This window comes from Taeniopygia guttata, chromosome 4 (assembly GCF_048771995.1).
Source record: "Taeniopygia guttata chromosome 4, bTaeGut7.mat, whole genome shotgun sequence".
NCBI lineage: Eukaryota > Metazoa > Chordata > Aves > Passeriformes > Estrildidae > Taeniopygia > Taeniopygia guttata.
The window spans coordinates 68,283,909-68,303,669 of NC_133028.1; the positions used below are offsets into that span (position 1 = coordinate 68,283,909).

General features: G+C 40.1%; 1 protein-coding gene across 49 annotated transcripts in view; it reads right to left on the reverse strand.

Annotated features, from left to right (window-relative positions):
* The window catches only part of ANK2 (ankyrin 2), a 185,088-nt gene that overhangs the window by 33,898 nt on the left and 131,429 nt on the right, over positions 1–19,761 (reverse strand). For 16 of the 49 annotated variants that reach the window (XM_030272112.4, XM_072928873.1, XM_072928854.1 and 13 more), the window contains 5 exons: positions 18,406–18,550; positions 14,042–14,144; positions 13,335–13,438; positions 2,967–3,191; positions 136–290 (listed from right to left, as the gene is read on the reverse strand). In XM_030272112.4, the coding sequence (XP_030127972.4) occupies positions 136–290; positions 2,967–3,191; positions 13,335–13,438; positions 14,042–14,144; positions 18,406–18,550 (732 nt within the window). Of the gene's footprint in view, positions 1–135; positions 291–1,499; positions 1,599–2,966; positions 3,192–8,992; positions 9,029–9,917; positions 9,960–13,334; positions 13,439–14,041; positions 14,145–16,758; positions 16,771–18,405; positions 18,551–19,761 lie in introns of all 49 variants that reach the window. The other 33 variants (XM_072928875.1, XM_072928856.1, XM_072928855.1 and 30 more) reach the window with 11 other exon arrangements.

The window sequence follows — 19,761 nt, forward strand, 5'->3', positions numbered from 1 at the left end:
TTCATGAAGGGAGACATCCTGCCCCACGGCTTAAACAGCCCATGCAAAGGAAGTGAGCACCATGGTAAAAGCTGCTACGCTCATGGTACAGAAGGAGCACAGGAGCAGGATAAGGAACCAAGTGCCACTAGATACCTTCATCCATCCCATTCAGGATTTCATTCAGTTCATCCTCAGTGTATTCACAGAAATGCTCCTTCCAGCTGTCCCCGTTCTCGCTGCGCAGAATCACCAGCTCTCTCTCCTTCCCACGCAGGGCAGCAAAATGGGGAATCTCCACAATCACGGGCCTGGCACAGCAACACAGCGCATTAAATGCACACGGGAGAGAGGAAGAAACAGGATTAACAGCAACTCTATTCAGTCTGCTACAAAGTGACCTGGAATTCTACCTATTTGGCTGGAATGCTTTGGCATAATCCTAAACTAGTAGGTCACTAACACAGACTAGAGTGTTACAGGGACCCAGTAAGTGCTGAAGGACAGATGAAAAAGTGCATTCACCTCTTTCCACAGTGTGAATGAGATTTGTTAAGATAATAGTGCTTATCTGGAAATTTGGTGATTGTTTTTGCAAATCCATCAAAAGCTCATGCTCATTTTATTTGTCACTACTGTCTGGGTTAACCTGTGCAACTTCATTTCAAAGAGAATCTACTGTAATGTATAGGAATAGTGGGACAAATTCTCATCTCACTTATACTAGCGCAAATCAGAATAATTTCATTGCAATCCGGAGGTGATTGTGTCCTGTGTCAATTTCACTTTGTAATTCTATATATTCCAATGAATTTATTTCTGATTTACACCCTGGGAGAGATACAGGAATTCTGAGGAGATTGTCTGGGTCACTATTGGAGTATAAGAGATAAGAATTTGCTTTGTTGCCTTGCAAGTCAACATCTGCACCAGCATATGCACTCATATATATATATACACACACATATACAACACATATGTGTACATATAATATATCTGTATTGAGATATACATATACATACATACTCTTAGAAATAAGAGAAAAGATATAAAGGTATTTGTAGATACACTTCTTTAATCAGAGGACTCACAGGTTACCAGGTATGTAGTAAATGCCACGTGTTCTATCACACTGGTGGTATCCAACATATAACTTATTGATTGATCAGTCCTTGATACAAAAAAAACAGTTTAAAATTTACAGTAGATTCTTTTTTTTTTTTTTGTGGTCCCAATCCAGGTTGCTTTGCTACAGACATCAAGCACAGAACTAGGAAGATTTCATGCCAAAACAAAAATGAAGGCCACAGTACTTGAAGAAAAAGATACAAACATACCACCAAAACAAAACCACAAACCACAAAGGTTGAAAAATGGTCCACTAAGGGTTAAGTGTACAAAATTTCAAATGATAGAAAGGGACAATATCATGGGCATAATGACATAAAAAAATCATATTGCAGAAGGAGGAGAAGAATGGGGAGGTCAGCATCCATCAATTTGTTTCAAGTCTCTCCTACCCAAGGAATTTGGTCCCAGGAGGCCCCAGCTGAAGGATTCGGCTGACCAAGCTTTCTCCCTCATTAAGTGGGGGAGGAGCCGTAGGCAGATGAAGTTTACTGAGTACATCCAAAGCAGCAGTGAAAGAAAGAACATAAATAAACTTTATGTATTTTTTGTGCCAGAACGCCAGTGCCACTGTCTGGTCCACAGAGTGGAATTAGGTTGTACACTGAATAAGGTTCCGTCCTAGCCATGACAATTTGGTGACCCAAATCAGAAAATCAGATTTGTTAATTTAGGATCTTTTCTTTCTCATGGGGGTTTTGGCCGTGTACTCAATGGGAGCAGGATCTGGACCTTAGAATGCGCACCCCTGCAAACAGTACAGCAATTTTCTGATCTCACTGCCAGCACAACACCTTGGAAAACGCATCCAGGAAGGGCACAAAGATCTGAGAATGAATAAACTACACTGTATGCCTGTCTTGCAGGGGAGACACTCTCATCAGATAGGAAAACCATTTAAAAAATGGGAGACATACTTAAAATCCATTTGTGTGTGACAAAGATAATGGGAAGACTGAATGTGACAGCACAGTATTTCTTCAGCTCTTTAGATTTTTCTCCTTCTTTTTAGAAATGACCAAGATGTGAAAAGAATAAGTGGTAGCAATAACAAAGATGGTGACTCTGATGACTGCCTGTTATAAATGGATTTTAAAGCAACTGAGTTGTTTCCAAATAGATTTAAACTATTGGTGTTTCCAGCCACTTTTTTGACAGTTTCTGAATGAAGTTTTTTACTGCATTAGAAGGAGTTCCTTCAGTCATCCACTTCTGGATGTCACAGTTGATAGGGAGAATAGCTGGTAAAACAAAATTTCAGTGGAGTATTGCTAAAATGTGCTCAGAGCAGACAAAAATCTGATCTTTCTATGGGCGTTGCAGGATAGGAAAAAAGAAATGGCCAAGAAAATCCAGAGTTGTCCTACTATTTAATTTAGCAATTTCAACCCCAGAAAAATTAACAGCACTGTGCTTCCCTGATAGTCCAAATTACCAATACCACAACACAAGACTCTAAAATAAGCTCCTGTACCTTGTGTTGTGTAGGTAGTAGGCTTCACATTTGGAGGTTACATCAGCACAGTTCTATTAATTTTTTTTAATATAGCACGAGCTGCCTTTTTTGGCTGCAAAAGTCTTTTCCCATTGTAACATCACAACACTGAGCAACAATTATATCCAAGGAAGCACATGAACCGTAGTGCCGATGTTTGAAATAGCCGTGTTGAACACAAAGGTGTAAAAGCTTTGCAAATCACTCCCTAACAGCTGCTCTGCGTTTCACAGGACTGCTCTGTTTGTTGCCACGTGCTACAGAGATCCTTTCCAGTCCAAGTTTGCCAAAGGAACCATTTCAGTGCAACGCAAACACAGAAACAAGCTGAAGGTTTCCCTTCGGGCCACGCGGCCCCCCTTACCCAAGGAACTGAGCCCCAGAGGGTCCCACTTCGATGAGGCGGCTGGCCAGCCCTTCTCCCTCCACCATGGGCGGCATGGTGGCCAGCCTGTGGCGCTTCACCAGGCGGCACGTCACGCGCGTCGGCGCCGTGCACTTGCGCGGCGGGATGATGATGCGCAGCCCGTTGTGCCGGCAGCCCCGCATGGCACCGCCGCGAGCGTCCACCATGAAACTCACCAGGAAGCTGCAAAATCAGGGCAGACAGTGAGACCCAGAGCACACCACCAAGTCCCTCGGTTACGTTCCACATACGTACAAACGACGTATGTAAATAGAGCTCTTGCCCAAGAGGTACAATGAGAAAAAGCCTTTCTCCCATGTGAAGCACCAAATCATGCTGAGTTCACTATTAATTAAACTGGCAACTACTACCCAACAGTTCTTCACAGAAAATCTTATGTCACAGGGCTGCTGTTGGTAAAATACCAGCAGACACTAGTAAATGTGAACACGTGTACCTACTGCAAAGTGCAAATAGCACTGGTCCATACCTGCAAGCAGCTTTATTTAAAGTTGGCACTCTTTAAATACTTCACAAGCAAATACTGTTATTGAAAAATTTATGATTCAAAAATATAAAGCCAATTCTGATTGGATGGCTCAGGTTTTTTAGTTTTGTTTTTTTTTTTAGATTCTCAATATAATTTTCTAGTTACTTGATAAACTATAATTTTTTAGAAAAATGGGTTTGGATATTAAAAAAAATCAAAATTCATTCTGGAATGCATTAATAAAATTCATATTCCATCAGTGGGGTTATCACCTATTTATATGAAAAACCCCACCATGCTGTTATGGCTTGAAGGCAAATTTGGGGTTTGGTCAGATGAGAAGAGCTAGAATCACTATATAAAAGGTTTATTTATGAATTTCAGGTTTTCTGTGTTACCTTGCACAGCAATACAATGGGAAAACTTAGAGATACAGAAAGCCATCTACAGGGAGCTTACTTCTAGCACAAGGTTAAATAATTTATTCCTCTTTATTTAAAAGGGAGAAAAACATTTTGTTTGGAATTTCTCTTGTGCTGAATTTTTTGTAGTTCCACATTTACCAACAGGTAGATTTTGATAGACTGGGGACATTCTTGGGAAAGGTGTAGAACTACTTCCATTTTTTTTTCACTGTTTGATTACAGGATCGTGCCTGATGTGGGATGGTAATGTCAGGTTGCTGGAAGTGGAAATAAGAGTAGATGAGACAGAACAGTGTCAGGCCTACTTCTAGCCACTAATATAGAACCAGCACAATGGGGAGTCGCAGAAATGCTACTGAAGGACCTGCAATAGAGAAAAGCCCTTATAACAGGAGTAACAAATACAGGGATTTTTCCACTGCCCCCTTGACCGTTCTGTGCAACAAACATTGCATCCATTCATTGTCCACACAGCTACAAGAATTCCACATGCTGTAAAAACACAACACTCGACACACCGTGCAGGTCAGAGATGGACGATGGGAAGGAGCCACAAGCGCCAGTCGGAAGCACACCATGCACCACGGATGCCAGTCTGTCTCACACATGCAGGCTCCTAGTCTACTGCCATTCAGATACCTCTAGGCTTTGCTTAGGGTAAAACTCTGGGTTGTACAACCATTAGCTCATTCCTTAGAGGTTGGTGTTTCTGTGGTTTTAACAAGGGGGAAAAAAAGAAAATGAAAACATTTTACAGCTTCCATTGTCTGGGGATTTTTTGAGAAAAATGGGAGCTTCCTTCACAAAATACATTCTTTGTACATATTAGAGCACAGATGAAAGAAGAGCTTGAGAGACACTAAATGCTTAATTGTTGCACTAATGCTCTTGGCTTGCGCTGCAATTGCCCCTGAAGTAGATGAAGTAGTGTTATCAAAACGGTTCTGCATGATGTTTCAGAGCATGTGTCCAAGTCACCAGTACAATAAGTGTGTTTGAGGCAGTCAATGGCACTGCTGGAAGAAGCGTTTCTCGTTTTAAAGCCACTGCTAAGAGCAATACAAACAGTCCCCCACAACTCCCAGAAGCTAATGAGAGCTCTGACTGAATTAAAGCAGCATTCACATTTCTCATTGTGCAAGCTGTCATGAACACAGTATTTAGGATTCAGTTATTTTCATTATTGACATAATACTCTGGATTGCATGCTTTAACACCTTTTTTTGGCTGTCCATCATTAAAATTTTAGTGCTGGGTCACCTGCTGTCCCAAGGTCTCCTTAGCTTATCTCCCTACTTGCCTCAGCAATGCCAAAACTGCTGTTCACTGCTAGAACACAGACACACCAAAGGTGAGGATCCAAACCAAGTAATCTCCCTTCTGACCCCTGTGGGTTCTTTTTTTAGTATGGTTGCAACTTCTTTCAGTTTGAGTTTACTAAATGTGCCTGGTGGGTCAGTAAATCTATCACAAAGTCTATCTCACTTCAGCCTTCTCTCACTGGAACAACCAGCAAGGAGTGTAAGGAGTGGAAAAACAGGCAGAGGTAAGTCTCACTGGGACATGGATATTATTATTATCTGGAAAAACAGCTGTTTCTGTCATAAAGAAGCTCTAAGGTTGTTATTCAGACAGCACAGAAAGATTAGTGCCAATTATCATATTAACTATGGAGGAGCCAGTTCCCAAACCCAGATATAGAATACTATGGAATTGCTGGAAAAGAGATTCTGTAGAACTAACATGAATATAAGTGCAAAGGAAAGTAACTCAAGGGGAAAATTTCTGAGCTTTAGGTCTGTACCATAATCCTGGAAAGACAGAACACCAACACAGGGTTTGCAAACAGAGTGTAAAAATACATCCTTTTCCACTATATCACTTTGCTTCTTTCCCACCTTTTTACTACATTTATTTTTTCATCCACTCATTTAATCAAATTTCTTTTAATAATTTTTTTTTTTTAATCAGCACATTTCACTTAATTTTGGCTATGCAAGAGAGTGAAGCAAATAATTCATAGGAAAGCCTTTTCTGAATCACAGCAGCCTCTTATTCTGCCTATTTGCTACATAATAGGGCATCTGGATGGGGCCATTACTGGTCCAGGACTGGAAAAGCTTTCTACTTTTGGAGGAGTGTGTCTATCAATATACAAATAATTCATACAAAACTAATGCGTGACATAAAACATGCTTCTGAAGTGTGCATTTAGGAAAGTGAAAAATTTGTATGACTAATGTAGAGCAAATTTAAAATTCAAACTAATTATTTTGTTGCCCACGCACACCCATATTATTTTTTCTCTTCCACCTCTGTTACCAAGTGTTGTTAAGTGATGAGACTGAGAGAGGAAGAGACTGCACTCAACAAAAAAACAGTAGCAGGGATAAATGGCAGATGAAGCCATCGCTCTGAGAAGTGATACCTTATCATGCTAAATTCCCATGGCCAAAAACTAATGCATAACACTAGCACATGAATAACCCTAACATTCCATATATTCCCTGAAGCTAAGCAGCAAACTCAGACCGTACTCCATGTTCCAGCTGAATGGAGCACTACTACAGCACTATCAGCCACCTACGTACAGAGAACGAAGGGGAGAGGGATCATTAAAGAGAAACACAGATGGCAGGAAAGAGTTCAAGAGAGGGAATAAAAGGAAAGAAAAACCCAGTTAATAAATGGGATTAAATAAACTTTAACTTAAAGCTCAATTAAGTCATGACTCAAAGTCAAAGCGGATTGCAGGTTAAGGCTGCATCTTTCTCAGTACTAAGACAGCCTCTGAGTAATCTTCATTTTCAGTTTTAAAGGCTCTGTTAGAAATGAAGCATGACACAAACATGCGACCCTGGCGGTCCTGAAAATTGGGTCAATACTGAGATTTCCTGAGCTTTGGCAAGGTGGTAGTACAATATAAAACCCAGACTGGGGAAACAAATCAGGTTTGGGGAAATCATTGCCTTCTCTCTTTTAAAGAGAATGAAGAGGAAATCAAAATGATTTTTCTGAAGAAAATATGAAGTACAAAAGCAATTCTCTTATAGATTCCTCTTATAGGAATCAGTTACAGACCGCAGGGGAGTCTATACATGCTTTGGTTAAAAACACAGCAGTCAGCTCAAGCATCATCCATTCTTTCTCAATTTAGCAATCTTAATAAATTAGAGAGGCCATTTAATCCCCTTCAATTTTAGAGCAATTAAGAACTACATGCTTGCCATATGAAAGACATATTGTGTAACACTGGCTGTAGTGGCCTTGTGGTCAAGTACACAAACAAAAGGCCCCTTAATCCTTCAGGCTGTTTCCACACCTCCTACAGAAAGCAGAGCAAGCAGGTCTCAGGGTTTCTACTTCATCAAAACACAGACTAAATATATGCATTGGATAGAAGGGGCAAAAAGTTGGGGTGTATTTTCATGAAATATTTATATTTTAGATCTGAGCCTGAGTTATTCCCTTTGCTGATTTTAATAATATAGAATTAGCTTGGGCTTATTCTCTATCTATCCTCATGTGAAAGGATGAACAAAGACACTGGAAACTGGATGTGTCAGTGCTGGAGGGAGTGAAGGAAGCCACCTGTGTGCTTTGTGAGGAGTCCCTGTTTTGTCAAGAGCTTCGCAGAGGCAGAGTTCCAGGCGGCCACAACCACAAGCGTGGGGGCACTCATTCTGCAGAGTCGTCAGGAGAGCCATGCAAACCCAGCAGGTGAGGGGGCTTTCTAGGACAGGCAACAGTTCTTGGAACACACAGAACCAAACTAGACAAAGTCTCCACCACCACTTCCATACGTTGGGCTCGGGTATGGTTGCTCTTCCCAAGCAGCTGGGCAGGCACGCATGCGCTCAGCAGATAGCAGGGAACAAAGCTCCAACCAGAGCACAGTGGGTGTAGACACAGTCAAAAACTTCTCAGCACACATTATGTCAATTTATAAAAGAAACTGGGAAACAAGGAGATAGCAGCATTCAGTGTTAGTCGCAGTGTGAAGAAGCAGAAACAAACAATCAGGGTGCTTCAGCCATCAGAAAGTGTTCAGCGGGAGAAGGAAACTGGAGAGAGGCTAAACTCAGAAAAAAGGCCTTGATCCAGCTCCCACTGAAGTCAACAGCAAAGTCATTCAACTACCTTAGAGTGCTTTCCAGCAGGCCGTAACTATGCCATCCAGAAACAAGGCAAAATTCACATTCCAGGAGGACAAAAAACATGATCCTAACACAGGAAACTGCTACAATATTAACTTCTGACAACATTCTCTTCACTGCATTAGTCAACTGCGGAGAAATTCAGTGACACGGCCTACAAAGATGAGTCTGTAGTTTGGGTGTTTAATTAGCCACTTTAAATTTTTGCAGAGCTTGATATTTAATTTTCACCTTTCTAGGGTTAGGCTGAAGGAGGTGAACAGGTACTGTGCCAATGAACACTTATTTTGTGTTCTATGCAGCATGTAATGTACCAGTGCTTCAAGCACTGATTGACCATCACACAAAAGTAGGTGTGGCATGAAAAATAAGATACTCTAAGGCTGAGCTGTTATTCTGCTAGTTCAAGTACGGTGACACAATCAGGAAAATGTAGCTTAGAGAGTGGCTCTGCAATATTCTTTATACAGACAAGTGAGATAAAAGACCCACTTACTAATATAATAATTACGGCAGTTTGTGTTGAATTAGCTGGGGGGGGACTACTTCTTTAAATATTAATATTAAACCATGCCAGCAACAAAGAAAAGGTATGGTTAAATACATCAATGGTTAAAATAAGCTAGGATGGTATAAGGAGCTTTGTTAAGCTTTGTTTTTGCAGTGGGCTTATTAACAATTCCAGAATTGTTTTGTTATAGATGCTAAAGCAGATGGGAGAAAGTGGACACTTACTGTATAAGAGAAGTTGTGCCATATGTAACTATTACTGTGGGTTAGATTTATTTTTTTCTCTTGGCTAATAGACACTATCAAAACACTACAGCATCCTGAAGTGAGGTAAGAGGGGAGGATAAATAGGGTGGGTGAGAAGTGCAATGTATTAAAGAAAGAAATTATGCAGAAGTTCACCTGCTGTTGTCAAGATCAAGACATGGAGAAGAGCATCTGCAATAGAATAGATGGTTTAACATCAAAAAGGAACAGAAAGGGGAAAAAAAGAATGAGTTAAATGAAATACTGGGAAAATGAAACAGATTTCTAAAGCAAACACACAAACATATACATACATATGCATATTCCTCACACGTGGGAAGGTTGAAGTGAGTATGGAAAATAAGCCTATGTAAACAGCCTCAGTTCCAAGTGGCCACTACCAGTAGAGCAGTAAAACTGGAGGGATCTGGTTTTTCTATGGACATTCTCACACTGGAAGCCAGACACCTAAAATGCACAGCTGGATTCCAAGTAAAACTCTCAGAAGTAGATAAGGGGAAATGCTGCTTGGCTTATGTGTCCGCATCTAAAATGTGGACTGTGGGATACCAAAGCCTAAGGTACCTAAGGTAATTCCAGCCAGCATTCCTGATAGCACAATAATCATGTTTTTCTTTTCTTAAAATCCTCTATCAATACATTGTCCTCCACGTCCTTCCATTTCAACATGTTTCTTGTCCTCCTTTTGTTCTACAAAATGACAAATTTCAAACTCTCATTTTGACCTGTTTAGGCTCTCAGCAATCACTTAGGGTCACATGGACAATTAGTTTTCCAGCTTCCCTTTTTATTTTATGGATCTCCATTGCCATTTTCTTCCATTAACATGCTTTGCTATTAATGAAACACACTCACTCTTTTTCCTCATTGTAGCTTTCTGAACAAAGGCCATAAAGCTGCAGAATAATTTGAAATCATTTAGACTTTCAGATTTAAGAAATGACTATCAGCTGGTGGCTGCCAGGTCCTGTTTCCATAACTATGTCCAGGAAATCAATATCACATTGGGAAAAATGTATTATGGAGTCAAAATACAACACTTGAAATATATTTTGTTTACCTTGTTAGCAAGGATCCAGCCTCCTTTTTTGCAGACATGCAGCTAAGAATGATAATTCATATTATTTGTCACAGTACGAGCTGCTCGATCCCTCATCTTTTCATTGATGGAAACAATGACTTCTAGCAAGGTAAACTCACTAATAATATCCCAACCATGTAATTTATTTCAAGATATAAGTAATGACACACTCTGACCATCCGTTAGTCAAACAGGGATTTTTTTTCAGTAAATTATATAAAAGAAATCAGGATCTTTCATCAAACAGGATCTTTACTGTGAGTCAGAGTTGGAAAATCTGCAGAGCTGCTGCGTATTTGCTCTAGAACACAATACCGAGTTAATATCAAAGCATGCACCCAAAGCTCCTTCCTCACAGTGCCATGATCCTGTCAACACGTCAGATTTGCTCTCTGATCTACTGTGACTTTACACAGCTGTCAGGAAAATTCTTAGAAATATAATCTACATACAACTAATTTCACCGTATCACCAGAACACAGCTAAGAGAATAACTTAGCTTTGCACACCATTAATACTTTTTAAATCTTACAGTCACTCTTATCTTCACCATTCATGCATATTCTTATGGGAGATAAAAATATGGTACTGCCAAGCAGTGTCTAAATGCTGCAAATGTTTCAGTTCAGTGATTTTTTTGCCTTCAAACTTAATAAAAATAAATGTATTCTTCCATAATAGGTGTGGTATGAGACTAAAACTGTGAAACATATTTGCATTTATGTAGGCACTAGTTCTGTCTCTTATATTATAACAGGAAATTATAAATATATCCCCTAACATCAGCAGTAAAGTCATACAACTCTATCTTATTGGATGTTCAGCACACAAACTTTTTGGCATACTCAGAGATCCTTAATTTTGCTCAACATGTAAGATCAAGTAGTTTTATGAGAAGAAAAAATCTGATTTGCTTGAAGGGGAGTTGAAGTGCAGGAATTCATACTTTTTTCTTCAGCCAAAGTAGGAAACTATCTGGAAACTCTCAGCTGTGTAAAATGACCAGGAGACCTTTATGTTGAGATTTTGAGCCCCACAAGAACACTAGCTCTTAGGAGAGAAATATTTTGGGGGTTTCAAAATTGTTGCGAAAGACTCAGACCAAATGACTAAATTTTTATTCCTTCCTGATGAAATTATCAACATATTGAAGGAACAGTTATATTTAAAATGTAAATGGATGGTTACTTTTCCCTTCTGAAATTTCAAATGTGGAAGAAGATTTGGTTAGTTATGCAAAGGCTGAAATACGTGCCTGTGAAACGCCACATGGAGAGAAGTCTATGAGCTCTCTATGAATTTATCCCTTTGCCTGGGGGTGTTACACTTTGATCCACAGGAGCACTTCCCTACAATGGGAGATCAGTAAGAACCCTGCAGCAATTTGAGGTTCACCACTGGAGTGGTACAGGGAGCAAAGTGTTATTTCTCTCCTCAGATTGTACAGAATTCAAACTTATTACATCTGTGACAAAAAAAATTACCATGCAATACTTTGCTGATGTGTTATTTCTCAAAAATGCCATCTGAATTAAACACATTTTCAGTGTCTTGGGCAGAACCAAGGCCACACCCTGACATAGGACCACTGACAGTGTTTATCTAGGATTTCTTTCAAAATTCTATGAGTTTCCTTTCACGGTAGGTAACTACTACTTCACTGCATGCCCTAAATGTCAGCCCTGCTGCTGCTTCAGAAGAACCCACTAACGGTGTGTGTCTGTATGTGGAGGGGAGTGTGGCTGACAAAAGGGCTATGAATCACAAATACATTTGTTGTTCCAGCAGAGTGAGTGCAATAATCATGAACTTCTACAACTGTTTCGCTTTTAAAATAAGGTCTTAGAAGCAAAACTCTAGTAGTCAATGTACTTTTCTAACAGATGCACCCCAACAGTTTATGACTCAGACCAATCTAAACAAGATAAAAATGAAGTCTTTTTCAAATGCTGAGGAATTGTTATTAAAGGTTTCCTTATTACAATATTTAGTGTCAGGTTAGTGTGTATATATAGGAAGAAAACATAATTTGTGTTGTGTTAAAATTCACTATTACATATAAGGCTGCAGAGAGTGTTGCTCCTGTTAAAAACACATATTTCATCCTACCACTAACATCCTGGTCATCTCAAAAGGTGGGAATATCACTCTTTTTTTAAAAAGAAGACAATAAAATAATTGCACATCCAAGAAATACATGCCGCTCTTCCAGAAAGTATTTAGTTAATCCTCTGCAATCACAAGAAAGACCTACCTTTCAGAAAGGGAAAATTAATACATCCTTTGGAAAAACCTGTAAACTCTCTAGGGTTAGAATAAAGCACCAAAGCCATTTTAAAGCTTTCATACCAGAATATATATAAACAGACACACACTTTACATATTAAGTATTTTCATTTCATTTGTTAGTTTTGGAGTCATGAGAAGTAAATCCAAACAGTGCTAGTCACAATCAACTATCCTACAATCAGCTAACAAACAATAGTCTCATCTATGTCATGTGAGTCAATCTGGCAATATTGTCCCTCCTCTAGATCAGGACTGGCTGTCATTCCAAATGGGACTCCAGTGCTAGTTTTTAAAAACACAGACTGTAAGATAGTAGCAAACTCATTCAAAGCTGACAAAAATAATCTTTCCCCTGTGCTGCCCAGTTGTGCTGTGTTCACAGCCCACAGAGATGAAATGCTTTTTAATTACTGCAGTTTCTTCTGAATTCATCGGCACATTCCCCATCCAATCTGACGGCAGGACACAAATGTAGAATTCAGTGTGAAGACTGAAATTACTTAAAATGCAATCACAGATTTTAAGGCCAGCCAGGATAACGTTTGTAAATATGATTTTGTCTGGGCCTGCATTTTGACCTGCCTTATGCCATGACACTGAGTTTGCCTAAATGTAAATGCTTACAAAGAGTCAGTTGCACATGAAGACAGTGGTCAAATATGTGCAAAGCACGTGATGTTTAGGTTGCTTGTCTATTCATATAATTTAGAGGGCAAAACTGGAGCTGGTGCTCACCTCAACTACTCCACCAGCACAGTAAGTGTTGACCATCTGGAGTGATTAAGTAGTTGATGTCAATTATTATTAACTCTGAAAGGCATTATTTCTCCATAAAATGCACACAAATGCCTGTGTGTATGTGTCATTTATCACATTCATTCCCCTTGAACTTGACTGAAGGCCCACTGACTTGCAGTGATTTCAGTGAATAGTCTTGGTACTCAGACTTGCGTGGCTGTCAGAGCTTAAAAGATCATAACAATTTATTGGCAGCTCCAGGAGGCAATGAATTAACATACAGCTCCTAGTTAAGCATTAGTTGAAGCTTGTGTCACTGCAGGTACTCTGCTTCTCATTTTGCAGTGTAATGCTAATTGATGTACTCACCCTGAATGAATAGGACTGGAAGAAAGAGCCACATTGTCCAAGATTTCAGGGCCCAAGCTTAAGCGATATGAATTCCTTTCAGCTTCTTTGGCCAGAGTTGTTACCTTGGGAAGCAAAATAACCCCATTTTACTACAATGAAATCCATTAATGAACAAAAAAAAAATAGGATTTTGCATAGTAGTGCTTAAAGCATTTAAACATTTTGTTTTAAAACAAAGGAGTACTAATAGCATTAAGATACTAGAAATCCTTATTGTAACACTTAGTATTTCCCTAAAGTAATCCTATGTTAGTGGTCTCAGTGAAAGAATGCTGTGATTTCACTAAGAAGGCATTTCCTAAATCTCTTTTTTTTTTTTTTTAACTGCAAGCATGTTTCAAGACAGTATCTTAGGACAATGGCTATGAGTTAATTACAACCCCTGAATGTGTAGCATGATGTCTGTTAGCAACATTCAAATATCAGTTGAAATGGAGAACATTAAGAACACAATCCTTGTGCTACATTCACACAGCTTACCCATTTATTTTGGAATAGACTTCAATACTGTACAGTATGCCATTAAATATGCCTAGAAAATAGATTTGTACTCAAACGAACCAAGCAGCGTGCACCACACCATCTCACCAGAACAACTTGCAGTGCAGCCTTTCCCTGTTTCCTGATCTCTGTAGCCAAGAAGGGGCTTTGAGAGGTTTGCTCACCTGCTGGCTGGGGATGACCATGGTGTCGTCGATCATGGCGCTGTCGCGCAGGTAGGAGGCATGGCTCAGCGTGTGGGACCTGTCGGAACTGAAGGACCGCAGGCTGGGAGGTTGGTAGGATGCCAGAGCAATGCATCAGCAGCACACAGGATGTTGCAAAGGTGTCATGACAGATCGAGTGGGAGAATGAGAAAAGCGTGCTATTAGCAACACCATGCAGCTTCCAGGGGCAGCAGAGCACAGTCAGGGGAAACACAGCTTTAAACACCTCTGTTGTGCCACCTGTCTGACCATGGGCCACAAAGCCTTTCCACTAACCTATTTGAGTCCAAATGCAGAACCTAGAGATTAATCTAGATGACAGTTTATTTTATGCTCACAGATACTTTAGATTTGGCTTTGTGGCATGATGGTTTCCTCATAACAAAAAGCATTAATTTCTGTTAAGGCTCTTTGGAGAACTTCTCTGCTCCATCACACAAGCAAACAACCACGGCAAACCAGGATGCTACTACCATCCTGAAGAAAAGCTGGAATGACGCTTTCTGAAGCTTTGTTGGGACCTACTCTCTCCCCTTAAACTGTAAAAGCAGTAAGCCTGGCATTGTCCCCTGGAAGGTACACACAGCAAGGTGAAGTGTGGCCAGCCACAAGCTCCTGTGTAAAACAAAACCTTCCTCTGAGTCCCAGCAGCATCTGCAGGGAGACAGCCCCAGTGTCAGCACTGATCTCACTGTAAGTACACACAGCTCTACAGAGCACTGGTTGCTGTAGCAATGAGAGGTGCAAGGCAGTAAATAAGCTGCTTCCAAGCACTGGCTCAGAATGTAGCCGCAGTATCCACCAGCAAAAAACAAAACAAAACAAAAAAGACAAATACAACACCGCAGAAGGACATACTGAGGTAAATGGGGTTTCTGCTACCAAATAGCATGAGTTTTGTCCTTTTTATGTTCACTAGATGCAGTATGACAACAGTGATTTTTAAAACCAGATCATCCACCTTCAGATGTTGTGCGTGTGATGTTGATGTAGACCTTGAGAAATACCGCACTTCTAACTGAAAGAAGCGGTTTTGTGTTCCTGGCTTACACATCTATGAGTAGTGCTCATAATGACTAACATGCTGGATCAGAACAATAGGCCATTTATCCAGATGCATAGAGTTTCAAGGGCTAATTCATTTTCAGCAGTTAGCAATAAGTCACAGGTTCATTACAGACATGAGTTTCAAATGCTTATAGTGCATATCATCTGATTCAGACCACAGCCTTTTTTAACAATAGTTACATGCACTCAGTAATTTTTGATCAATTTATAGAAGCAAATGGTTATCTTATTTTCATTAGAAATATATGACATTGAAGAATAATCACAGCTGTTGATCATTAGCTTATACTAGTGGCCTGTTCAGCATCCCAGGTAGATTGTACAAAACTGGAAGAAAAGACAGCCTTCATAAAGCCTTGAGAAAAAGCAAACCAAAGTTGAATATTTTTTCTTTGGTTGAGGAACCAGCCTCAGTAGCAGACCCCATTTGCCATCATTATCCTGTGTTCATTTCCATATTTGATGCTTCCAGAACCACTCTGCTGAGCCATGCAATGCTCGTGAGTCACCATCCAAGTTGCAGGTTTTGCTATTCAGCTAACACCATGTCCTGGATAGATACTGAATGAAGGGAAGCCTGAACTGCATTTTCTGCTTATCCCTGTGGTGATCCTGTCCATCCTCACTGCTACTACCAGCACTATGGGTAGCCCCCCAGTGCTGTTCACCTGTACATAAGCTCTAATAAATACAAAAGGAAGCTGGGCTTTATCTGCAGGCAGGATGGGCACATTCATGACTGAGGTCTGTAGGTAGCTTTAATATAATTGCATATTCTGGTACAATATATAATTATATATAAATTCTCTGCTACACTCAATTTCAAAAGCAGAGCTCAGATGACACTGCCCCATCTGTGCGTTGGACCAGCCCAGTGAAGAACAAACCAGGAGTTAAAAGGTTTGTGCTGCTCAGACTTAGGAGTAAAGGTACTGATTGAAATGACAGTCCCCTTACAGGCTGAGCACAGGAATTACTGTTTATTATTGCCATAAGTACTCAAGAATTCTATGAAACATAAAAAAGCCTACCTAAATCAGACACAAGATCAACACCTAAATGCAGATTCTTCTTAAATGCAGTTGATACATCTGAAGTCTGAAGGGCTGTGGAGCGAACAGCACTGGGCCCCAGAGACAGAACTGTGGAACCAGGAATGCTGCAACACTCCTGAGCCTAAGAGTGTGTCTTGCCTGTATGCACAGGCACATACCACCCACCTCTAAGCCCCAAATAGGGCCCTGGTGGTATCCACAAAGTAGGACCAGCATCCCCATGCCAAGATTCTACTCTGCTTGACTGAGGGACTTGCAGTGCACACTCACTTCCCAGCCTAGACAGAGACCCAACGAGCTCTAGACTGGTTGAGCATATCTCTTTTTTACATGTAAGTGCATATTTACATATATTCTTTCATATGAGAAAAAACCCTGTGGTCACTGAACACTGCGAAAATGGACCTCAAAGATGTTTCTCAACAGCAGCATCATTCCTTTGGTTCTCCAACTCAACTTCCTACATACAGCAGGCCTCCAAAGTGGATGAACAGAGACAGGTGCCATAGGAGGAGATAGAGACATCAGGCGTTCATGCTATGTAATACCTACCTGGGCATGATGCTAATGAAAGCATATGGAAAAGAAAAATGAAGGGGAGAGAGAAATAAAATAAATAGGGAAGATGGTTACAAATGAAAAATACATGTTTTTAAATCAAATTGTTTAATGCCTAAGATTATATGAGTCTAGACTGCTAATAATATCTTGCTTTACTGAATTTCCTGAAAAATCAAAGTCATTATAATGCAATGAAAATCACATTAAAATGAAATGCAAAACAACTGAAGTAGTCTCTGTGAAAATTCTTAAAATCAATAACCTGAAGGTGACAGAAAATGAGACCATGGAGTTAGTTTCTTTCATTATTTCTCCCTTTAGAATTTTGCTGCATTTCAGTATAATTTTGCTTGATACAGGATTTGAAGTAATTTTCATACAATACAAATGAAACCATATCAGTGACGTTTCAGTGAGAATCTATTGAAAACCACTGACGAGATTTAAAAACTAAAATATTCTAAATGGGAGCTTAACTTAAACCGGCTTAACACTTGCCTGTACAATCATTTCTATACAACATTTTAAAACCTAAAAATGCCCAAACTTTGCTATCATTGAGAGAACAAAAGGTTTTAATTTTAGGCATTCTGAGGTAGTTCATAAACTTCCTCTAAGAGTTAAAAAGCCACACAGTCACTGTTTTCAGTGGACTCACTTTCTAAAAACCAAGAGACTCCAGGCTTGCAAGACCTGAATGATGGGATTTACACATGCTGTGAGGCAAACCAAACTGCTTCCTGACATCTTTTGTTCCAGAAGCAATTCCCAGCCTACTCAAGTAAACAGAACGGATCCTACTGATTCCACTGAACTTCAGAAATACTGCCAGGATAACGACCAAGACTGGAAAACAAAGTAGCTTCAAAATTATCTTGCCAAGATTTCAACTTTTTTCTTTTATTCCCTTCAGTGTACCCCAGTTCTAAAGGCAGTGAGTTTGGAGACTGTGCTGATTATACCCAGGAGTGCCTAGGTGGCTATTCTGAACTAGAACTGTGGGGGTTAATCTGCCAGTTTGAGCCTACACTTATGCTCACTAAAGAAGTCTTTCCTTTTGGGAAGGGAGCTCTATATTTTTGGTAGAATATAATGACACTTAAAAAAAAAACTAAATCAAAGCTGCATGCATTATTATTCTACAGAGAGATCTAGGCTGAAGGTGAATTTTTAGATATAAGCAAACCGGTATGTTGTTTTACTGAACAAACTAATGTTTCTGTTTTATTATTATTGTTACAGTTGTGTCAGTAGAAGGACAAGTATTCTCTTTCCTGCTAATTCAACCATGAGGAACCAGAAAGAGTGGAGGTGCTTGCAGATAATACACTCACTGCCAGTCCAGTGCAGAATGACCAAATCCATTGCTCCTCTCCTGATATCTTGAGACAGCAAACCACTCCAAAAAGTCAGCCCACCTGATGCCCAAAGCCCCTGTCCACCCATCCCCGACTCGCGGCAGCAGGAGATGAGGTGACCGCACCTTCCTCCTGCGAAGTGGTGACTGCCATGCTGACACACCGAGCAAACCAACGCTGAGCAGCGCACCCCAAGCAGAGACCCCGCAAAGGGATTTCACACTTACAGCACAACGAGGGCACAAGTGTCATGAGAAAAGCTGTGTATCCAGGCAAGTACCTGTCTGAGCGTCCTCCTTCCAAGCTGTACCTCAGGTAGTTCATGCCATCTAAGAACTGGCTGCTTGGCAAAGAGTCATCTCCCAGCTCCCGGAGGTCTTCTGGCCTGAGGTACTCCCCTCCATCTCCTGTCATGGTGTCATCACCTGCAAATCAATCACACAGGGGATAAGCGCACACGTGAGTTTGATTCCATTGGCACCTCAGGATCTAACAGCTGGATGGCACAATGAACAGGAAGGCATTTTTCACTCAGGAAACACTGCAAACCACAGCAAATAATGCATTTAATCAAACTGGCACATCAAGCAAGATATTTTGAAAAATAAAATTAAAAATCAAGGTGATTAAGCAATTAGATGTCATACATTTTTTGCTCTTGCACACACTGTCAAGGAGCACATTTCTTTGCTATGCTCTCAAGCGTGGTCTTTCTGTTCTTTAATCCATTTCAGCTTTCTGGACACAGTTATGCTGCATCCCAGCCTGACAGTTTATGGTTAAATATCACCACTTACTTGATTGTAATCTACATATTTTCAGATGAAAACATGTTTTCTGTGCCTTATGTCTTAGAGTTGCGAAGGTTAATTTAAACTCCCTACTATCCAAACAGTATTGTACAATGATGCAAGGCTCTGTCACCCACAGTCCAAGATCTTTCTGCGATCAGCAACAAAATTCATGTTTCTAGAACATGGCAGCATACAGAAACTGGAAATAAGCTCACTTGCATAGATGGGAATGATCATAATTTGTAATGAATCCCAGCCTAAATGATCATTTGTTATCTGACACAGTAATCTTTACCTATATTCTCTGAATAATGAAATTTGATCTTTTTTAGGTCCAGTATTCTTTTCCCCAGGAAATTCATTCTATATGAAGTCACAGTTTGCTTTTTCCCAGCAGACTAAAAAGAAAGATTCCATTGCCAAGCAACATGTGGATGTTTCTTTTCATTCCCATTTGCAAGATGCTTCCTCTCCCCAGTTTCTGCCTGAGTATTTCAGTAATTTTCCCGCTGGTAAATCACTGCAGTGTGAGCCTGCCAGAGGCTTGGTGTGACCCACAGAGCCACACAACAAGACCTCAGGCCACCAAGAGCTTTAAGCCTTCTCATTTGCTAGGCTGTGTGGGCAAACTGAAGCTCATCTTGATACTTGTTTTCACAAAGCAAATAAAGCTATTTTTTCTAGATAACATTTCAGCTAAGAAATAAATAATTTCTTATTTGTCATCTAAAACTAAGTAAACTTTTGGGGAGGGTTAAGATTTTTTTGCATACACAAATATTATATGTAAAAATGAGTCTTGAATCTCTTCAGTATAACAACAAAAACCCTTGAAAATTCCA